The 19,058-nt window shown below is 57.0% G+C and overlaps 10 protein-coding genes and 1 non-coding gene across 11 annotated transcripts; 6 read left to right on the forward strand and 5 right to left on the reverse strand.

Annotated features, from left to right (window-relative positions):
• Positions 1-756: 756 nt before the first annotated feature.
• On the forward strand, positions 757-1,527 carry L226DRAFT_575644 (uncharacterized protein; the record flags this gene model as incomplete). The annotated part of the gene is made up of 1 exon (XM_067685232.1): positions 757-1,527. One exon carries the CDS (start codon positions 757-759, stop codon positions 1,525-1,527), a length of 771 nt encoding a protein of 256 aa, XP_067529896.1.
• A 78-nt stretch (positions 1,528-1,605) lies between these two features.
• Positions 1,606-2,338, reverse strand: L226DRAFT_275952 (uncharacterized protein). The gene is made up of 4 exons (XM_067673519.1): positions 2,060-2,338; positions 1,979-2,006; positions 1,881-1,923; positions 1,606-1,822 (listed from the first exon to the last, which is right to left on the reverse strand). The coding sequence occupies exons 1-4, from the start codon at positions 2,237-2,239 to the stop codon at positions 1,684-1,686; spliced, it is 390 nt and encodes a 129-aa protein (XP_067529897.1). The 5' UTR covers positions 2,240-2,338; the 3' UTR covers positions 1,606-1,683.
• A 307-nt stretch (positions 2,339-2,645) lies between these two features.
• L226DRAFT_471870 (uncharacterized protein) lies at positions 2,646-3,209 on the forward strand (the record flags this gene model as incomplete). Its single annotated transcript, XM_067676417.1, has 3 exons — positions 2,646-2,939; positions 3,009-3,076; positions 3,134-3,209. 3 exons carry the CDS (start codon positions 2,646-2,648, stop codon positions 3,207-3,209), a joined length of 438 nt encoding a protein of 145 aa, XP_067529898.1.
• A 1,762-nt stretch (positions 3,210-4,971) lies between these two features.
• On the forward strand, positions 4,972-6,086 carry L226DRAFT_539851 (uncharacterized protein). The gene is made up of 6 exons (XM_067681750.1): positions 4,972-5,048; positions 5,116-5,181; positions 5,238-5,279; positions 5,345-5,581; positions 5,639-5,704; positions 5,777-6,086. Exons 1-6 carry the CDS (start codon positions 5,030-5,032, stop codon positions 5,869-5,871), a joined length of 525 nt encoding a protein of 174 aa, XP_067529899.1. The 5' UTR covers positions 4,972-5,029; the 3' UTR covers positions 5,872-6,086.
• On the reverse strand, positions 5,795-6,911 carry L226DRAFT_275983 (uncharacterized protein). The gene has a single exon (XM_067673520.1). It carries the CDS (start codon positions 6,724-6,726, stop codon positions 5,896-5,898), a length of 831 nt encoding a protein of 276 aa, XP_067529900.1. The 5' UTR covers positions 6,727-6,911; the 3' UTR covers positions 5,795-5,895.
• Positions 6,912-8,618: 1,707 nt separating this feature from the next.
• L226DRAFT_596710 (kinase-like protein) lies at positions 8,619-10,096 on the reverse strand (the record flags this gene model as incomplete). The annotated part of the gene is made up of 5 exons (XM_067685645.1): positions 8,619-9,028; positions 9,077-9,388; positions 9,447-9,678; positions 9,753-9,888; positions 9,966-10,096. Coding segments are annotated over 5 exons (1,221 nt in total), but the record flags the coding sequence as incomplete, so codon positions are not given.
• Positions 10,097-11,495: 1,399 nt separating this feature from the next.
• L226DRAFT_t260 lies at positions 11,496-11,575 on the forward strand. The gene has a single exon. It is a non-coding gene; the product is annotated as a tRNA-Leu (tRNA).
• Positions 11,576-11,963: 388 nt separating this feature from the next.
• On the forward strand, positions 11,964-14,895 carry L226DRAFT_515835 (uncharacterized protein). The gene is made up of 12 exons (XM_067678458.1): positions 11,964-12,060; positions 12,135-12,302; positions 12,375-12,470; positions 12,523-12,661; positions 12,717-12,958; positions 13,027-13,188; positions 13,245-13,444; positions 13,518-13,575; positions 13,634-13,999; positions 14,061-14,180; positions 14,232-14,608; positions 14,685-14,895. The coding sequence occupies exons 1-12, from the start codon at positions 12,054-12,056 to the stop codon at positions 14,718-14,720; spliced, it is 1,971 nt and encodes a 656-aa protein (XP_067529902.1). The 5' UTR covers positions 11,964-12,053; the 3' UTR covers positions 14,721-14,895.
• L226DRAFT_276039 (NAD-P-binding protein) lies at positions 14,693-16,299 on the reverse strand. Its single transcript, XM_067673522.1, has 6 exons — positions 16,084-16,299; positions 15,896-16,030; positions 15,738-15,844; positions 15,628-15,667; positions 15,286-15,556; positions 14,693-15,194 (listed from the first exon to the last, which is right to left on the reverse strand). The coding sequence occupies exons 1-6, from the start codon at positions 16,144-16,146 to the stop codon at positions 15,007-15,009; spliced, it is 804 nt and encodes a 267-aa protein (XP_067529903.1). The 5' UTR covers positions 16,147-16,299; the 3' UTR covers positions 14,693-15,006.
• Positions 16,300-16,814: 515 nt separating this feature from the next.
• On the forward strand, positions 16,815-17,416 carry L226DRAFT_276035 (uncharacterized protein). The gene has a single exon (XM_067673521.1). It carries the CDS (start codon positions 16,906-16,908, stop codon positions 17,323-17,325), a length of 420 nt encoding a protein of 139 aa, XP_067529904.1. The 5' UTR covers positions 16,815-16,905; the 3' UTR covers positions 17,326-17,416.
• On the reverse strand, positions 17,221-18,752 carry L226DRAFT_563401 (uncharacterized protein). Its single transcript, XM_067683560.1, has 6 exons — positions 18,668-18,752; positions 18,149-18,600; positions 17,931-18,073; positions 17,725-17,863; positions 17,599-17,672; positions 17,221-17,535 (listed from the first exon to the last, which is right to left on the reverse strand). Exons 2-6 carry the CDS (start codon positions 18,485-18,487, stop codon positions 17,508-17,510), a joined length of 723 nt encoding a protein of 240 aa, XP_067529905.1. The 5' UTR covers positions 18,488-18,600; positions 18,668-18,752; the 3' UTR covers positions 17,221-17,507.
• Between the last annotated feature and the right edge of the window lie 306 nt (positions 18,753-19,058).

Consider the following 19,058-nt stretch of genomic DNA (forward strand, 5'->3'; position numbering starts at 1 on the left):
TCAGGTCAAGTTATAACCTTGATTCTTCGCGGTATCGAGGATTCACTAGCGCGTACCTGAAGACCTCAACCGAAATCCTACAGTCCCGACATAGTTGACTGCGCCCGTTCCCTCTTCTCGCCACCACGAACAGAGATCGACGCTGCGTACCCCGCCGATTGACCATCGGTAAAAAGGGATACCCAACCCCCATAGAGTCGCACACGACGCACCGCTCCGCCACCGTTCTCCGGCCCTTCGATGTCAAGCTTCAAAACCCGGTCACTTCTCGGAGCTTCTCTCTTGGCCAACCTCGGGGATGGTATCCGGGCTGCACAACTCCAGGAACTCAGGAGTCCGTCGAAGCAACGCCACCCCGCCCGAAGCATTCCTCGTCCTCGGAGATTCCACGCACCTTCCGAATATGCTTCTTGGACGCGTTCGAATGACGGACGACTTGCATAATGCATCTCGATCGGGAGTGCGGAGTGCCCGTTGGGCGAGGAAGGAGCGAGGCCAAGGGAACCTTGGGTCGCGGAGCTTGTATCCACGCGCGAGCGACTGCCATATCGGTGCGTACGCCTTCCTGGACGAGGCACACGTTCCTCCGATACCGGGCTCACGCGAGCAGACGATTCAACGACACGGGTGCTCCGCCAAGATCTGCGAAGGCGAGATTGCGTGAGTCTCCGCGTATACAAGTAACCGGCGTCGAAGCCTGGCTAGAAAGCACCCACTTCCCTCTCACCCTGAGCCGAACCCTCTTCCGGTTCTGAGATGGAGCACGAAAAGGACAAGGACGCAGTTGAAGTAGCTGTGCGATCAGTATCAGCACCGGAAACACCGCACTCACCGTCCGCACCTCCTGCCACACCACACGATCCCCCACGCACCGCCCCATCCGAGCTCCCAACCACATCCGGATCGTCTCCCCCATCCATCCGCGCCCGCGCCCACTCAAGCGCCATCCACTACCTCCTCACGTGCACGCGCATCCTCGCGGCCTGCACGATCGTCACAACCCTGCTGAGCATCTTCGGCTGGCTCGTCATCACGCACATCTACGCCCGCGTGCACCCGACGACGCCCTTCTACATCGACATCTTCCTCCAGGCCTCCGCAGCGGGCGGCGCGCTCCTCGGGGCGTGCCTCGCGTTCTCTCTCTGCGCCTTCTACACCGCACGACACCGGTACGCGCGTCGGCGACCGGGGAGTGTATCCCAGGCAGCGGGCGCCGCACAGAACCAGATGGCGGAGGAGGGCGTCTTCCCGCCGCTGCACGTACTGTCTGCGGCGGACGTGCTGCTCTATTTCTGCCTGGTGCTCGTGGGTGTCGCGTTCTCCGCGGCAGTGGGAATGGCGCTCTTTGTGGACCCGAAGGCGGACTCGGAGGGACTGGGGCTGCATGAGGCCGCGATCCTCGGCGGGTTCTGCGCAATCCCGGGCGGGGTGGGGCTCGTATGGTGTGGATGTCGCCACGTTCGGCGGCTGGTGAGGACGAGGAGAGCAAGGCTAGAGTCCGAGAGCAGGCCGGAGGAGAAGGTGTGAGGCGCTATAGATCCTGCGGACGTATCTAGTCGTGAACTGGCAGTTCGAACTTTTGGTGTATATGCATTCCTGAACGGAAAGTTGGCTGACCGCCAATGCCGAGCCACTGTTGCAACTTTGCATCGAGTTTGATCGTATCTAGCAAATCGCCACGGTCTACAAGCGGAGTGTCGGCGAGCTGCTCATCTCGTCCGGGAGGCGGAGTAGGTCACTCTGGCACTCAGAGTCGTTTCGATATGCGCCTGTGCAGAAGCTCGGGGACGCATTCTGAGCGTGCGTATGAATTTGTCTGGGTCTGTTAAAGTGTAGCCAGATCCGAATATGATAAGTACTGGTGAACGACAATGGCTTACGTGCAGTGGACTTTCGTGGATGGGGGAGGAGGATGAGATTGGCCTGAGGGGAGGTTCGATCAGTTCTTAAAATATGCGCATGTTGTACGGACACGAACCCGTATGAGGTTGGTAACGGTATGCGAACGACAGAGATTGTGAGCTCACGACCGCTGCGATGAACCCTAGGCTTCGCGTACACGAAACGTTGCAGATCTAGCACGCCTGGTTGCCTGAACGATCCTCTGCAATTTGCATTGCATACATACTCTCGAGGGAGCGTCGATTATGAGATGGCATGAGGCAAAAGACATCATAACGATCATACTTTGTGCACACAGACGTGCGAGAAAGACGAAGAGTGTCGGGCCGCCGTGCATGCTGAGTGAACGGGCTGACTCCCTGGATCATGCGTATTGTATGTCGGATTGAAGGTGGAATATTGAGCCGCATCCCGAAGAAGGCAATAACCGACCAAGTCCAGATACTTGAATCACAGCTATGAAGATTGCATGCAGAATATCGGAGGAAGAAGACGAAGAGAAGAAAAGACTAAGCGCCTGCGAGTCTAGGCGGAAAGGCTGACGTCATCACTGGCTGAGGGTGGGTCTTGCTCGTAACCCGCGTTTGACCGGAACGTCCATCTCTTGCCGAGTCTGTTGAATGGTGCTTGTCTCTCGCCCAGCCATCGCTGCTCTTGCCCTCCTCTCTTACACCATCAGACCCACCGTCGCGGCAACCGCTACCGCCCAGTGTCCTTTCCCCATCTTCTCTCGTCCGTACACCATGTCCGACCTCGCCCCGACCTCGCCCGAGTTCCTCCAAGACCGCCTCGCCACCCTCCTCGCATCCCCTTACATCCACTTCAACAAACCCCCCGCATCGCTCCACATCCGCATGGGCCCCGGGCCCGTCGACGTCTTCAGCAGCCGGTTCGCGAACTGGTTCACCCACGACTGCACGGGGGTCGTGAACGGGAAGCACGTCGACAAGGAGGGGCTCAAGGACGCTCTTCTGCGGCTCCAGAAGAAGTGGAACCCGGAGAGCGCGAACTTTGTCGCGCAGGACTCGTCGTCCAAGGTACGTCTGCTTTCTCGCATGCCGTCCGTTGCCGCACCTCTCCACGTCTCCACCTGTCCCCATCCGCAGCCTACGACCAAGTTCGCCTGGACCGTCAAGAATGCGCAGCAGCCCGCCGAGGTGACTGCCTCTGCAGAGTAAGCAGTATCTACCCTTCATGTCACCTTCGGTCCCCTGACGAGCAGCGAGCGCAGCATCAAGGAAGAAGGCGGCACCCACCGCATCAGCTCCCTCGTCCTCGACGGCGACGAGTCTCTCTTCTCCTCTTGACTTTGAGCCCCGATCGTCTTAACATCTCGATGGACCTGTATCGTCTATGTGTATTTTGTATCGTACACCCCCTGCTTTGGAGTCTGTACTACCTACTGTCAATGTAACTATAACGTCCACGTGATCGCGTCGTGTTCTTGGCGACGCGCGAGAGCTCCCTCCTTCGCGCCCTTCTGTTCATCCGCTTTCCTCATAGGTCTCCGATTTCCGACGTAAGACTCCAGGTGAGTTCGTCGCTTGGCAGTCCTCCAGGACCTCGAGGCATCGCTGACTCAGAACTGGCAAGATCTTGTGCAGGTATTCGGGTATGCTAGGCTGGAGTTCCCGTCGTCGCCCTGCAGGCTGCTGGAGACCAACATTCTACTTTCCGCCCATCACCTTGTCGAGGCGATACGGATTCGTGAACGTCCTTATCCGTCTGGTACCAGTTCATCATGACACTCCTGGATCTCCCGTCGAGCTTCGCACCAACGTGCAGAATGTTCGCATTGCAAGCGCGGGTTCCCCCTGCATCGGGATATATGCGACTACAAAGGTGCGTGAGGAAGCCTATGCACCGCCTATACTGTCACCGTTCCAACGCCTTTGACCCATTACGCGACCTTGTTCGGTGATAGGTGAGCCAAGACAACCTTCGCTCGCTACATGTAACCTGGTGTAGCAGGATCGGTATCGCGCATGCGCAGCGTGCACGCTACCTTTCTCGGGCTTCTGAGAGCATCGACGGTAGTTCGTCTTCCTCTACGCACAAAGTACCACAATATCGACTCGGCCTTATTCTCTCTCACAGCTTGAGCATCTTCGAGAGTACGTTGCATATATATCGGACCTTCCACTCGAATGAATGTCTGACACATATCTAGCGTCGATTCGAAGGAGCGTCCGAGGCAGCCAACCGTACCGCCGTCCTACCAGGTTCGTACGCATATACCAAGGTGCGACAGTATTTGGAACTCGTCGCAGCGATCAGTTGCGCGTCACAACCTCTATCGTACACGGTCGCTCTCCTCGCGCAAGCACTGCCCGCTTCCTCTGGGCACATCGGTTCAAGTTGAAGTTTAAGATGCTTTGTCGTGACGAAGTGCTAACTTATGCGCTATCCCACCCATCCAGTGCTGACGTCGCTCACGGCAAAACCGGGACACTGGCACGCCGTTCTCCCTACCTTGACGCACGGCGGAGTCGTCAGCAGGCTCAAGAGTAGACCTCGCACGAGATCGGCGTCGTTCTGCTGATGCTGGAGACAAAGGCCGACGTCCTTGATCGCCTAGGTCTTCGTTCCGCCACGGGCTTCGTTTGCATGTGGGACCCCTGGCATCTGCGGTGACCATGGTGATCCCCTTCAGGCTACCGTTCCTGTGCTCTTGAATATACGTACCGTTGTTCTTGGGATACAGCGCGCACTGGCAGTTGGTCGTCAGGAACCCGCGCCCGGCCATTCTGCTGCGGTAGGCCCGTATCCGCCTACGATGCGCCTTCTCGAAGGGCGATAAACTCACAGCCTGTCCTGAACAGGACATCTGAGAACTCTATCGGCGACAGTCCTGTCCTCCGAGTCGAGGCCGGCCCGCCGCGCGTCACTTGGAGAAGATCGTCTCCCGGCGTCACACCCATTCGGTCCATCTTCCTCCCGCATATGGCCCTACCGCAGCGACATACGGGAAGCAGGACTAGGAACCGTGTGCACGCTGTACTCGGCTGGCAACCGCCTGTCTTGCGCCTATAAACAGCACCTCGCCCGGGGAAGCCCACCTTGAGCGGCGAGCCTCTTGCTCTCACTCTTCCCTTGCCTACCGGTCTGACCTTGCGACTTGCGAAAAATGCCCGCTATCCCGCAAGGTGAGCCCCTTCTCTCTCGTTGCTAGCCAATGGCGTCTCTTACGCTCACGCTCGCGTAACTGTCCAGTCCTCCTCTCTCTTCCGGCCGAGGTCACCGTCCCGACGTTTTCCTTCCCCGCCGAGATTGAGCTCCGTGAGTGTCACTCCTGGCGTTATCTCCCACCAACACAGACCTCACGCCCCGCAAAGCATCGGGCATCGACTGGGAACGAATCCGCGAACTCTTCGCAGGTATGTTCGACTACGCTCCTCATCCCTCAATGTCCGCGCCGACACATCTCACTCCCGCCTGGTAGCACTCTTGCGAGACATCAATGCTGCAGCACACACTGGCCTGACCTGGGTCAAGGAGCACCCCGAGCAAGTCAAGATGGCCGGCCTCGTCGTCGCCGCAGTCGTCGTCATCTGTCTCACCTTGTACGCCCTCGTCCCCGCGATCTGCACACTACTCGGTGCTGTCGTGCAGTTGGTGTGGGGAGTGCTCGAGCTCCTGCACTGGCTCATCATGCTCCCCATCAAGCTAGTTCTTAACCGTGCGTACTGTCTATATGGATTTGGATATCGGATGAGGCTGACCGTCGTCTCTACAGTCGTCGCTAGAATCCTGGGTGCGCTGCTTCAATGCGTGGGCTTCACGTCCGGAGGCGTCAGATCGTGTACGTCCCACTATGCATAATGCCGTCACAGTCACAGCCCAGCGCTCACCATCGCCACGTTCCGCCCCGCAGTCTCTCTCGCAGCGCGTGGACAATCTTTCTTCTACGGCGCAACCACAGGCGGTTACTTCTCGCTTGCTCAATCTGCGGGGGCTCGCCGTCGATGAGACGAGACACCTGTTCGCTATCATCTACATACACACTACACACAACGCACAGTACACGAGGCTGCGCGGTTCCGTTCCGTCCATCCCGATCCATCCAAGTCTATCCCCTCCTCGTCCTGTACATACACGAGAACCCATATCACGTAGAAATCCGAGATTATCTACATCCGTTCTGCTCACTGCATCGGCGCCCCGCCGCAAAGTCAAACACCACGATCCTCGCCTCGTGTCCACCGAGTAGCTGATACACACCCGCCCGATCGTCTCGTCCCAAGCGATGGCCGGCACGTCCCACTGCAGGTCCTCAGGCGCAAGCTCAAATCGGGCAACCTTCACATCCCCGCCCGGCGCGCACTCCGAACCGTCGTCGTCGTTCTGACTCTCGGCGTCAGCCTCGCCACCACCCTCCCCGTCAACATTCATGCGCACATCCTCATCCTCACCCTCATCCTCGTCCACGCACGCGTACCTGAGCCGAGCAACAGCCGCTCCCTCAACGTCAACGTCAAACCCGGAGCACACTTCGAACCCGGAACGAGAACGAACACGCCCCACTCCCACTCTCACTCCCACTCCCGCGCGGAACGCCGCACACAAGCGGCGGGCGAGTCCGGCGACCCGACCCGACCAGCACCCGGTCAAGTTCGAACAGTCGAACAGCTCCCCAAGGGCCAAGGGCCTCAACAGCGGCTCATCCAGCCGCTCGACAGGGACCAGGGACGAACGGCTCTTCCTCGGACAGGACAGCGCATACACGAACCCCGAGAGCTTCAGAGCTTCGAGAATCGAGAATCGAGAGGGGTCCGCCGAGGGCACCGACACGGGCGGGACGAGGACGGGGGCGGTGCCACACATAGTCCGAGTCCGAGTCTAGCGATGGAACCTCAGACTGAGGGGAGGATGGCCCGATTCAGAACCCGGAATCGGAGTGCCAGCCAGCCAGACTCTGTCACTGTGCCAGTAGTTCCCGCGCGAGTCGTGCGTCGTGCGTCTCGCTGCGGCCAGCGGCGTGACACGTGCGCGTGAGGGGGTCGACCCGGGAGTGTGCACGATGTCGTAGACTCTAGAGTTCGGCGAAGTAGTAAGTAGGGTCCAAGGTCCAAGGACGTGGAGCTACTCGAGCTGGTCGGGGTCCATGTTCGGGCTTGCGCGGCGGACGACGAGGAGCTGGTCAGTGGTTCTGCGGGGCGAGGGAGGATCATGAATGCCATGATGGAGTGTTGCCATGAGGAGAGAGGTCACTGGTCAGCGTCAGGAGCTATTGACGGTCAGACACGGACACGCAGGAATCTCCCCAGACCAAGGAAGTCGAAGTCGGGATGCGGAGAGCAGAACATCCGAGTCGTCGTCCGGGCACCGCCATCGAAGTTCTTGTAAAGTACACCACACAATCGCCCTCCGGGCCATGCTCGGGCACAGCAAGGACCAGCGGCGCCCCGCAGCCGCACACATCAGCCACGCGCCGCCACTGCCAGGGATGGGGGTGGTCCCATTCCGGCGGGACGCTGTTGCTGTAGCCTGTAGCCTGTAGCCTGTTGATGTCGCCGCTCGCCATACCGCCGCGCGAGGGCGAGGTGCGGCCTGCGGTAGTCGCGGCGCACGTATGTACGTGATGGCGAGTCCGGGCCCGGGTGTGCCGCGGAATAAGGCGAGGTATTTTGCGGCAGCGCGGAGGTGGAACGCTTTCGCTTTCGAGGGCACGGGGTAGCGCGCGACGGGGGAGTGAAGTCGGAGGTGTAGAGGTCCATGGAGAAGCGTGTCTTGGCTTGGACGCGTCGGTGGCGGATGCGACGAGGTACTGCCCCCCGGGGAGGAGCGCAACCTCGAGCACGGTCCGCCGGGAGTTGATTTCCTAGCGGCGCAGGGGTCGGACGACGTGTCTGTCCCATTGGCCCTGGATCCTGGAGGGAGACGGCGCGGGTGAGGAGACGTTCTGCTTCTACGGCGCTGAGGTCTGAGGTTAGGGAAGGAGTACTTGGACGAGGGCGGGACTGGTGGGAGGTAGCGGTGGGTGTGCTTGAGGATGCGCTTCCATACTACAGTATGCCTTCAGTTAGACAGGCGGTTGATCTGGAAGCTAGCCTGCGAGGTATCCGTATCGTCCAGTGAGGCGTCCGGCGACAAGGACTTGGAGGAGGAGACTTACTCGCCGAAGGGTGATGATGTCTCGCACGTCAAGCAAGGAGAAGATGTGGTCCAACAGTATGTCATCCTCTCGTCCTCGCATTGAGACGTTCAAAGGCGGCTTGGTTGACGTGGCGTCGGTGACATGTTCAGCTGAGTAGCAAGCGTCAGGTTGGCTGGGACGCTGACCCATACCGCGAGTACGAGGGGGACGAGAAGAAAGAATAAACTTACAAGTTCCTACGCTGCCTTGTATTAATCAGATCTCTGCATACCGACAGAGAAGTCGAGTACAAGGGTGGCCAAGTCCGGTAAGCGCTCGAACTTTGGAAGCGTATCTGGAGATACGGCTTGTGCTAGTCCTGTACAAATCTTCACATCGTTAATGAATGCAGACCTCGCCTCTGCTTCCCCTTGTCCGCCAAGCACCCTGATCGGTTTTGAGATGTGAGCGGCCTTCCGTGAGTTATGCCAGCCTTGGCGTGCCTCGTCGCCCCTGTTAGGTTGTCCCACTCATGCTCAATGTTGCTGGAGCGCACATTGCTCCGAGGGGCTGTCTATGAAGATACGAGGAGCGTGCTGAAAGGCCACGGCGTTGGCGGAGAGGCGGGGGACTCTCACGATCATCCTTCTTCAGTACTACTCAGTGCTCCCTTCTTTGACCCGGATATGTCCTTCATCTCCAAGTCGGCGGTGGGCTTGGCGGGCATAAGAATGGCGAATTGATCATGGACAGGTTCGACACTCACCTTCTTCCCCGAAGCTAAGCGCATGACTTCCGGCGGACAAGCACTGTTCAGATGATGGCGCTGGCCCTCTGGGACCGCATCCACCACATCCAGTCCCGCCTGGACGATCGCGTTCTCGTCACCCAGCAGTTCGTCGTCTTCTACAGGAATAGTCGTCACCCATGTGAACTCCGGGTGCCAGGCGCCATATGACCCCTCCGGCGACGGCAGTGACCTCGACTCCGGCAGGTCAAACCGGGGATGTCTCGCAGCTTCCTCCCCGAGTTCTGCGCGGTATATCTCTTCTGGCAATTCAAAGTCTACGTCCGCGACGATAGACTTCACAGGCGGACTTGTGGTGTCGCAGGGGTCGTACAAGGGGTCCGAGTCGTCCCACGTTCCCCCCACCATACCCCGGAACCGGTGCTTCCAACGGTCGTAATCTGGTTCTTCTGCGTATTCCAGGCGGCGCGCATAGTCGACGAAGGCGCCGAACACGGATAGGACGCCTGCCAGCCGCGTGCCGGTCCACTGTTTTTTGAGGGAGAAGACGCCATCGGAGGAGAGTCGGTCCTTCCAATCGCGGGGGTCCCAAGGCAGTCGGCCAGCCATGAGGGACAATGTGGTATATGATAGGGATTCCAAATCGTCTCTGCGCGAAGGCGCTGCAGACAGGATTAGCTTCCAGATCACGCGGGGGGAAAGGCGACAACGAATGCTTACAATGATGGAAGTGACCGTTTAGGCTGATGTAGCGCTGCGTTCCAAAGGACCGCGGTGTGCCTTCATCTGGGCGATGTTCGGAGGTGACGGGATCCCTGAACGGGCGGCATACGCCAAAGTCGATTATACGGACTTGACCGGGCCGGGCTCCAGGACAGCCCAGCATGAGGTTTGACGGCTTGAGATCGCAGTGGACGATGCCGTGGGAGTGTATGTACTCGAGCCCCTCTGACTGTCTTCATGGTAAGTATCGCACTCGTTCTGGCAATGGAGGGGATGTCGCCGTGACAAGCACTGCGGGCTTACCACTTGGTACGAAAGCGCCGCCAGGTTTCTCAACGTCAAGCTGCCCTTCATAGTACTCAGGTCCGTATCGAGCAATTCGAGAGCGAGGTACTCGTAGTACTGAGACTTACCCCACCCATACACGTGGGGAATAGCCCTGTGGCCTTGGCCCGGAGAACCGTCAATGCGCGGGTACACCCCGCAGGAACGGCGGCAAGTCGGAGTGGGCTGCACTCGCCCCGTAACAATACCAGAGCGCACGCCTCGTGTTGAAGCCGCGGATGCTCAACGCGGTCCGTCACATGGCATTTTTTAACCGCAACCAGCTTCTGCGAATCGTCCACAGTGGCCTTGGCACGATATACGTACCCTTCAGAGAACGTGAGCAGTGGGTTAAGTGTTACAACAACGATACATCCATGTATGATACTTACCAAAGCCTCCTGCGATTCCCTTGTCTTGAGTGAGGAACAGACGCATCTAGCAGTGTGGTCGAGTGGATAGGGTCACGGTGACGGTTCGAAGCAAGCTGTGCTATGAATTAGCGCCAGATGTCCACCCTTCGTGCGGCGTTCCGCGACTTGATGGGTTCGAATCCCCCTCTCAATCATGTTTTATTTTTCCACTCCGAGTCCGTCCTGGGCAATCCGTACGCGCAAGCGGCCGCAACAGCAGTTTGGCGTGAACGACATGTACACAGTGCATGAGCCGATCAAGCTTAACCGTTGTGTCGTGTACGCTCCTCCCGCCCCACTGCTTACCGGTTACTCCGATGCTGCATACCTGTCCTGACTCCGCTAGGCTCTGCGATGCGGCATATATGTCTGAAGCGCGAGGCGATGCCTGCAAATTCGAGCTTGCGCCAGACGTCGCCCGGGAGGACGCCCGATCGATGTCATTGTGGTTGGTATCGGCTTCTATATTATTTGAGACGTCTGCCGTGTCCTTCTGGATTTCCATGCGCTCGGGCGCGGTGCAGGTACCGGTTTACGCAAAGTCGAGTAAGCCTTGCGAGTCTCTACCTTTGCATGGGCGATCTCGAGCATGGAGCGCAAGGCGTCGATCTCCCAGCGGCGCAGGGGCTGGAGCCTGCCTTGTATTCGGCCTGGGCCCGGAGCAGTACAAAGATGGCCAAGTCGGATAAGCACTTGAACTTCGAGCTTGAAGGATCAGGGGAAGCGTGTCTAGAGATACGGTTTCGGCCTTGTCCTGTACAATTTCTCGCATAGTGAGTAAATACAATCCTCGCCTTTGCCTCGCCTTGTGTCAGACATTTGGCCCATGGATCCGGATGCATCGGGATGCAATCCGGGAGGGCTAAGCGGCCGCCGGCATCCAGATTCCCACAGGCCCATCGGGAACCGCCTGAAGATTATCGGAGGTTTACATCAAGTAAGCAGCTTCAAAGTCCGCCCACTTCTCAAATCACAAATGTTGTTTGAACGTTGATACTCCGCTGGATTAGATATAGACCGAAATGCATCTGGATGAAATCACATCCGGATGTTCGATAATTGTCCTCCAAGCGTAACCCTGACGAATCTGGAGATTAGAGTAAGCGACCTTCAAGCCTGTCCCTGAATTATACGAGGCTTGACATGCCTCGTCATGCCTGTCAGGTTGCCCCAGTCATGTTCCATATTGTTGCAACACTGGTTGGGTTGTTCCGGGGCGCTGTCGAAGAGAAGATATGACGAGCTTGAGAGGCCGGGGGGTTCGTGCGACCAAAACGGTCTTATTGTAACGTTTTTTGAAGGTAAACATGGTGAGATGGCCGAGCGGTCTAAGGCGCCAGACTAAGGATCTGGTCCGAAAGGGCGTGGGTTCGAATCCCACTCTCATCAATTTTTCATTTTTCCACTCCGTCCGGGGCAGTTGGTACGCGCAAGCGGCCGCAACAGCGGCTTGGCCTGAACGACATGTCCACAGTACATGACCTCGTCAAGTTGAACGTTGTGTTGTGTTCGTTCCTCCCACCCCGCTGTTTATCGGTTACTACTTTGCTGCAACCCTCTCCTGACTCCGGCGTTCTATACCGTGTTGACGTCGACTCCACACATGACGATTTGTGCAAAAAATCATACAATGTTTTGATAATGGAACGGGCTCATAACTAGTGTTGTGGTGGTCTGAAATTGAAGGAAGAGGCGGAGCCTACCGCCTGCTACCGGGTATGTCCGGCCCACGTAAGTTTGAGTTTACCGCAGGAGTCGATCTGTACTAATTCCTGCACGTTGCAGCCACGACCGCCCTCATATACCGCTTCTCTGAAGAGCAGCTATCACACGAACCGAAGGCAAAATACCGCTCAGCGCATCAAGAATGTCTGGTTCGTCGCATCCCTTGTTGTTCCTCCAATCACGCAGCAGGAAGAACTCAGAAGCTATTGAATCTTCAATTCAGGCAGAGGAGCGTACTACAAGCAGCTGTACGGTGGTGGAGGCAACCGAGGACGTGGACGTGGACGCGGACACGGAGCCTCTCCTGTACAACGTGCCAACTTCACGGCGCGAGACGCTCCCGCTCCCGGAGACAGCAACAATGCGCATCCTTCGAAGCGCATACGGACAGGTGGTTTGATCTCCTTTTCATTTCCTGTGAGCTATGCTAACTTATGTTAACACAACAACACGGCATCTGTAGGATCTACGACCTTCAAGCACGGCTTGGGCAATGATTTGCTGCGGATAGCCCGGGCCCTCGGTGGGAAGCCTTACCCCGCGTACCGCGATCTACAAGGTTCCATCATAGCCTCGATATCATATTAGATATACTTAGTAACTTACTACAGGTTCATGGGCACTACAGGACTGCTTGCTCTATGTCGACCACGTGCAGGCAGACCCCTACGCACCGCCGAGCAAGCTCGCTCTGAGAGTCCCTCATTCGGTAGCCAGCTTCCCCGCCGCATTGTTCTCGAATCGTACTCGGTGCGCTTCTCTTTCATGTTCCGCCACCATTCACCAAAGCTCAATAACTGCATAGCACGGTCGCGTTTTGCGATTACGTTACGCGCCATGTTTGTTCCATCATCGAGCAACTAGGTGGACCCGTTAGGTCGAGTCGGAACACGAGCTGGTCAAGCCCTAAAGGCGGACAAATCACCGTCGATAGACCCGGCCAGCAAGTACTCGAGCGCAGTTCTGTCGTTCTCTACCCAGAAGACCTTACAGGCGGAGCAGAAGGCGGTATCGAGCTACGCTTCTGTGTGAGTCTCCCCGCCCAAGGTCTGTCCACGTACTCTGAAAATTTATCCCGTCGATGCTAATCGTCGATTCACTTTGCGCGCCCCCAGGAAGGACGATCTTGGGAGATGTGGCGTACGAGCTGTTCTCGAAGACGATCCCGGCACTCGCGAACCACCTGAAGTGCGATACATACGATCCCCGGGACATCGAATCCTTCATCAACAGTATCGAAGACCAGGAGGACCTTCGCAGACAAGCGACCGCCTCGGGTACCCTTCCACTTCATCTCGTTTTGTTCGACAATATTGAGATGTTGAATCCTAAGGTCTCATCGCTTTCGTACCAAATGGCGCAGTTTTACCTCGTGGGAGCGGTGCGTCCGACACTCCTATGGTCTCGCCCGACGTCATACCGTTCGCCTCGCCGCCTCACCTGGAGCGGATCTTCATACTCCCACATTGCGGTAGGGTCTCAGGAATGGGAATACCCAGGGGCATCACGATGATCGCAGGCGGCGGGTTCCATGTAAGCTGATGATATATACTACCTTCGTCCCCTGCAATTCTCACGAATAGGTGCTCTCTTCTGTGTCATACAGGGAAAATCAACGCTCCTGGCAGCTCTCGCGCATGGCTGTTATAATCACATCCCCGGCGGTATGTATGCCACATACTGTCTCCGTGCTTCATTGTCTCACTCCACATCGCTCGCCAGATGGCCGCGAGTTCCTAGTGACATCCCCGAACCTAGTTTCCATCCAAGGAGAAGACGGCCGATCCATAACGAACGTCGACATCTCTCCCTTCATCTCAGAGCTTCCCTCCCGCACCCCGACCACATCTTTCTCCACTCAAGACGCGAGCGGAAGCACGTCGATGGCAGCGGGTGCTGTTGAGGGTCTCGAGCTCGGGGCGGACATGCTGTTGTTCGACGAAGACACCTGTGCGACGAACTTCCTCATTCGAGATCGGAGGATGCAGTGGCTCGTATCCGCGGACCCGATTACTCCGCTGGTCTATAACGTCCGTGCTATGTTCAGGGACCACGGCGTCTCCTCAGTCCTAGTCATCGGCGGCTGTGGTGCGTAGCCCTCTGTTGGGTGTGCGTCTTTTTTATGAATTCGCGGCTGACGAAGTCCTAGGCGACTATTGCGATGTCGCCGATCTCGTGCTTGAGATGCGGAACTACAAGTGCTACGACATCTCAGCCCTGGCAAAGCAGGTCGCGCAAGAGATTCCTTCCGCGGTTCCCGAGCACGAAGGTTCGTTCCCATTTATTCTGTACGCCATCTCATGACTCTCACGCCCTTCAGTTGCTACCTTCAGTGCCGTACGACCACGCCAAATCGACCCTTACTCACTCCCAAATCCTGATACCAAGATCTCTGTGCGGAGACGCACGCTAGTTGACATCGCCCATCGCGACTCTACGCCCTCGGAACTTGGAACGCTCGACCTCTCTGCCCTTGTCCAACTAGTGCATGACAGCCAGACACGCGCGATCGTCGCGGCGCTCCAACACATCCGGAGCAAGTCTGAAACCTCAAGCGCGCACCTCGCCGAGGTGCTGAAGAGTCTCGACGCCGTGCTGGATGACGAGGGATTGGACGGAATCGTCCCGAGGGATCGGATCGATGGCTTCCTGGCCAGGCCGAGAGCAGTTGAGGTTGGGATGGCGATCAATAGACTGGTGCGTACCTTCTCACTCACCTGCGGCGAATTTTCTGCGGGCTGCGGCATGCTGAATCGAACGTGTGGTGCTGCAGCGCACTATCTCTTTTCATTACCGTACACATGCGTAGTTGACCTAAGCCGGGCCAACTTCACAAGCCACACACATCTCTACCTAATCCTCAACTACCATGACTTACTCACGCGCAAGTTAGTCGTAATCGGTTGGTATGTCCATCATATTGTCGAGAGCATACATGTCAATCGAAGCGCTTTGAGTGCGTCGCATGGTTTGCTGCGCCTCGGATAGCCGTGGCGTATAGTTCGTTACGTTCTAAATCAAACCAAGGATACGGAATAGAGTTGCGTCCTCCTCCCGGATCAGGTTCAACCTGAGCCCTGCACGGAACCACGGAATCACCGTTGACCTGTGACCTCCCACCGATACTCCCCTCCAGTATGCGCCAAGAACAATCCATTGTCGGACGGCTTGAGGCGATCAATAAGACGCAACTGTGTACTTACGGACTCTTGTAGGGTCATCACCGCAAACGGGTCGGCCTTCGGAAGTATCGTTGCATTACTCTGTGAAGCAACGGCATGATCTTCTAGACGTCCGACGCCCAAAATCAGTCCAGAGTCTCGTTCAATCATTGTACCTCTCTGACTCCGAGTCGAACACCAACACAGACTCACCGGTATCTCCTGTATCGTCAATCCTGCCAGGGCTCACAGAGACGACGATGAAGCCCTCGTGCTGTAGCTTGACTGCCCATTTGGTCGTCGCGATGAGCGCGGCAGCCTTCGTCATGCCGTACGCGGCCATATCGGCTTTGCCTATAGCGAGCACAGTCTTCAGGTCGGCTCCCGCGGTGCTGATGACGACGATCTTCTTCGTGGGCCCGGCGCGGAGGAGAGGCAGAAATGCAGAGATACTGTGAATCACGCCAAGAGAGTTGACTCTGAACTAGTTGTAGATAGGGACAGCTGTCAACAGAACGCGCGGATCGAAGACACCAGCGAGCACTTGGATCTCACCGAGGTTATGAAGTCGGCATCCAGCTCGTCCATGCTCGTGCTGTGGGCAGTTTTTTTTTGGACTCTGCGTGAGAAGGTGCTCTCGAAGTCATGAAGTTGGAGGCACGCACAAATCGTCGAAGCCCTTGAATACGGAGTCGGCCTCCGTGCGTGCGGCATTGTGGATCAGGCAGTCGAGCTTCCCGCCCGTAAGTTCTGAGACTTGTTTTGCAGCGTCCTGTGAGGAGGGCTCAGAGCCAACACTCTCCGCAAACACGGCACGTCGTACCTCCAAGGATTTGTGATCGGCCACGTCTGCCTGGAGGATATGGACGTTGTGAAGTCCCCTTGTTGCGGCCTCAAGCGTAGTGGACTTCGCTGCGCTGCGCACGATGGCAAAGACGGTGGTATGGGGTTGGGTCGCCTGATTGAATGATGTTGATTGATACGGTTCAGTGACGACGGTGATCTGCTCACCAGCTGGCGGACGTACTCCAGACCGATGCCTCTAGATGCCCCAATGATAGCGTAAGACATCATGTTGAGGTCGACAACTGCGTGCCAGTGCAGTCCGTTGAATGCCGGATGATATATTCTTGCGGACACAGCCGACGGAGGGAGAACCACGCATACGTACTACCTACGGCATTCAATCGATCAGATCGCAGTTAACTATGCACGAGTCGGCCATGGAAACTGAGAAAGAATGACTGGTCAGCATCGTCCGCCATCGTCCGTAACTTTGCTCAACTCAACTTTAACTTCATAGACTCCGAGTCCGACCAGTGCCAACTTTCGCGATGAATCTCATATTGTGTATCCTGCAACCTACACCGTCAGCCGCGGCGGTCGGGAGGGATGCCTCAGCAGGGAGAGTAAGTTATGGCCTATCTACATACCACGCGGACACATCGTAGCGAGCAGAGCCTCATAGGTGGGGGTGGTGGTGGAGGTATGAAATGTATGTAAGACGAGAAGAGATCGTCAAGATTGCGGTGATAGTACGAAACAAAGGCGCGGTGGAGAGCATGGTCTCCAACAAGACGGCAACGTGCTCCCCCAGAACGGTATTCACGGAAGTGCGCAGTATCAGGACGTAAGTCTGCCACGCGGTCATATGCAGTCGCCGCCATGAGTCTCCTTGTCGCTACAGTGCAAGCATTGCTAAGTAGCTGGAATCTTGTAGTTACTCGTCGCATAGATTGTTAGACACTCCTTTGATGAGGGGTAGAGTCAGTTCCTTTACCAAGGGTAAAGATGCAGAAGAATTGGCCTTATTGAATTTCGCCGGCTCACCGTATGTCGTACAGGTCCCCCGAGGCTGATGTAGTGGGCCAGAAGAGTTCGAGGCGGGAATACCGGATTGGGAGCTCACGTGGACGACCGGCGGGAAGGCGCGCGTCGGGCGTGCTTGACAGGGCGCATTCACACGGCCTTCCAACAGCGAGCGGACCGACTACATCCGACGAACAACCTTATCAACGTCTTCCTCGACGACCGAATCCTTTGGGACGGCAGACGCAGGCCACAACGAGCGACTCGGGAGCGCGGGGCCACCTCACGAGTGCTGCGGTTTGTGCTCGATCCTCGTCCACTCAGCGCGGTCTGTGTAATCCCAGCTCATTGAGAACAAATCTATACGTGCTACAAACGACACACTTGGGGGACGGGCGGGTGCAAACTACTAAAGTACTCGAGAATGGTCGACAGAGCGTGTAGCAAGGACGCGACCCGCTCGACGGGTTTCGAAAGAAAGTATCAAGTCAAATCCCGTGGAGGAGAACGGAAGGCAATTGCTGGCGCGCGGTGGCTGCAGTTGGAAACTCAAACCAGGAAACGAATGACACGTCGGGGTCGGGGGTGACCCCGGTCACCCCGCCCAATTACACACTTTCTAGCGCTCAAAAAAAAAGGCCGATCAGACGGCGCCTAAAGTGTTGGTACATAAGTGAGCGGCCGCACTACCTCGGAACGAGAATGAGCCCCACGTACCCAGCCAATTTGAGCGCCTGTACTTGGTGCACAATGTCAGCCGTATCAATGGACAATTGTATAGACTGCCTTGTCTTCAGCAAGAGTATGAGCATCTGCGAACACACTAGTCGAAGTGGAACAAACCTGGAATCGTGTCAATGCGTCCTGTAGCGATTGACGATGCTTGGCAAGCAGTCCAGCGTCTTTGGTCGCAGAAATGATACGTTTAACAACGCCTTTGCGGCTGAGCTCTTGCATGGTGGTATGAATACGGAGGAGTTCGCTAGGAGAGAGAGGTTCCGAGTCAGCGATGGGATAGCGCGAGTACGGCGTTGCTGCACGCTACTCACTCATCGAGCTCAGCGAGCGCGTACGCAAGGTGTGGGTCCATCTTCTCTTCGCAAGTCCCCTCAGTCGCCATCTCCAGCATGTCGACGTACTTGAGGACGAGATCCTTGAGCTCCATGCACTCCTTCTTGTGCATCCTGGCAGTCTTCGCGTACAACAGCCAATCGAGGGTGATCGGTCGTGAGATTGGACAAAGCGTCGAAATATTGAACTCGCGTACCTCGCAGTGCTCGACGATCTTCTTCACCCCGTCCGCGATGGGCTGTATCATGGGCACGGGAGCCGCAGACCCCACCTGTCCAACCACGACAGCCATCATCTTGATACCAGACAGACCAGTGGAACGCCTCGGGCGTAGGAACCGAGCGAAACGGACAATCCTTGTCTGGAGAGTCGTTCGAGTAGGTACTGCGTTCCGGGGGACATCGCCCAACGTCTCCTGTCGGATCCTAGGATCGAAAAAAGGGGGTAGAAGTCGGGAAAGGGAGAGCTTGAAGGGCATCTTCACAGTGTCGGAGGATGACTTGGTCGAACTAGCAAGGGTCGAGGGAATAGGCATGATGTGGAGCGCGAGATGTCGAGTAACAGGTTGCAGAGAGTAGGGAGTGAGTTACAGTGACTCTCCGACAGTCTAGAGGGCACGCCCGGAGGCGGTTCCAGCGTTATTAAATGCTAGGACGGTAGAAGACATGAAGTCAGACCGCAATGCTGTGCGACACGCGGTGAACCATTTACGTACCAGTACTGAGCGACGCGTCATGTTATAATCCTAGGAGTCGCATAACGTTGTCAAAAGGGAATGTGAGGCTGTCGGAAAATATCGCATGGTGGTGGTTTGTGTGAGGTTTGATGGAGTGTGACGCAACGCGAGTGTGACGTGACACGTGGCGGGGTGAGAGGAGAATAGCGCTGGGGAGCTCCGCCACGGCGTCATGGACTGTCAAGGTGGAGGCCCCCGACGCTCTTAAGCCCGTCGTGGCCAGCGGCGGCCCTCTTGACCATCCCCTGCGCTCGTTCTACTCATGTCTTCCGACGACGACCCCGCCATCCTCGACGGGCTCCCCCGCGACTTCCCCCACGACCTCGCCCCTGGCCGCCAACCCCCAGAGGTCATAGCCGTCGCTCAGAAG

Source organism: Lentinus tigrinus (genome assembly GCF_003813185.1).
Source record: "Lentinus tigrinus ALCF2SS1-7 unplaced genomic scaffold L226scaffold_48, whole genome shotgun sequence".
NCBI lineage: Eukaryota > Fungi > Basidiomycota > Agaricomycetes > Polyporales > Polyporaceae > Lentinus > Lentinus tigrinus.

Excerpts from the sequence above, each read along its gene's own strand:
- L226DRAFT_275952 (XM_067673519.1), bottom strand. The coding sequence starts at position 2,239 with ATGCACGGCGGCCCGACACTCTTCGTCTTTCTCGCACGTCTGTGTGCA. Across the intron at positions 2,007-2,059 it reads CTAGATCTGCAACGTTTCGT|TTCGCATACCGTTACCAACC; the intron begins GTACGCGAAGCC and ends CAATCTCTGTCG. Across the intron at positions 1,924-1,978 it reads CCGTTACCAACCTCATACGG|GCCAATCTCATCCTCCTCCC; the intron begins GTTCGTGTCCGT and ends ACCTCCCCTCAG.
- L226DRAFT_539851 (XM_067681750.1), top strand. Across the intron at positions 5,280-5,344 it reads AATCCGCGAACTCTTCGCAG|CACTCTTGCGAGACATCAAT; the intron begins GTATGTTCGACT and ends CCCGCCTGGTAG. Across the intron at positions 5,582-5,638 it reads CATCAAGCTAGTTCTTAACC|TCGTCGCTAGAATCCTGGGT; the intron begins GTGCGTACTGTC and ends TCGTCTCTACAG.
- L226DRAFT_275983 (XM_067673520.1), bottom strand. The coding sequence starts at position 6,726 with ATGTGTGGCACCGCCCCCGTCCTCGTCCCGCCCGTGTCGGTGCCCTCG.
- L226DRAFT_515835 (XM_067678458.1), top strand. Across the intron at positions 13,189-13,244 it reads CAGACAAGCGACCGCCTCGG|GTCTCATCGCTTTCGTACCA; the intron begins GTACCCTTCCAC and ends TTGAATCCTAAG. Across the intron at positions 13,576-13,633 it reads TTATAATCACATCCCCGGCG|ATGGCCGCGAGTTCCTAGTG; the intron begins GTATGTATGCCA and ends ATCGCTCGCCAG.
- L226DRAFT_276039 (XM_067673522.1), bottom strand. The coding sequence starts at position 16,146 with ATGATGTCTTACGCTATCATTGGGGCATCTAGAGGCATCGGTCTGGAG. Across the intron at positions 15,557-15,627 it reads ATGCCGACTTCATAACCTCG|TTCAGAGTCAACTCTCTTGG; the intron begins GTGAGATCCAAG and ends ATCTACAACTAG. Across the intron at positions 15,195-15,285 it reads TGACGATACAGGAGATACCG|ATCATGCCGTTGCTTCACAG; the intron begins GTGAGTCTGTGT and ends GACGTCTAGAAG.
- L226DRAFT_276035 (XM_067673521.1), top strand. The coding sequence starts at position 16,906 with ATGTCGTACAGGTCCCCCGAGGCTGATGTAGTGGGCCAGAAGAGTTCG.
- L226DRAFT_563401 (XM_067683560.1), bottom strand. The coding sequence starts at position 18,487 with ATGCCTATTCCCTCGACCCTTGCTAGTTCGACCAAGTCATCCTCCGAC. Across the intron at positions 18,074-18,148 it reads AGATCGTCGAGCACTGCGAG|ACTGCCAGGATGCACAAGAA; the intron begins GTACGCGAGTTC and ends TTGTACGCGAAG. Across the intron at positions 17,536-17,598 it reads CAGGCGCTCAAATTGGCTGG|GCGCCGTCTGATCGGCCTTT; the intron begins GTACGTGGGGCT and ends CCAACACTTTAG.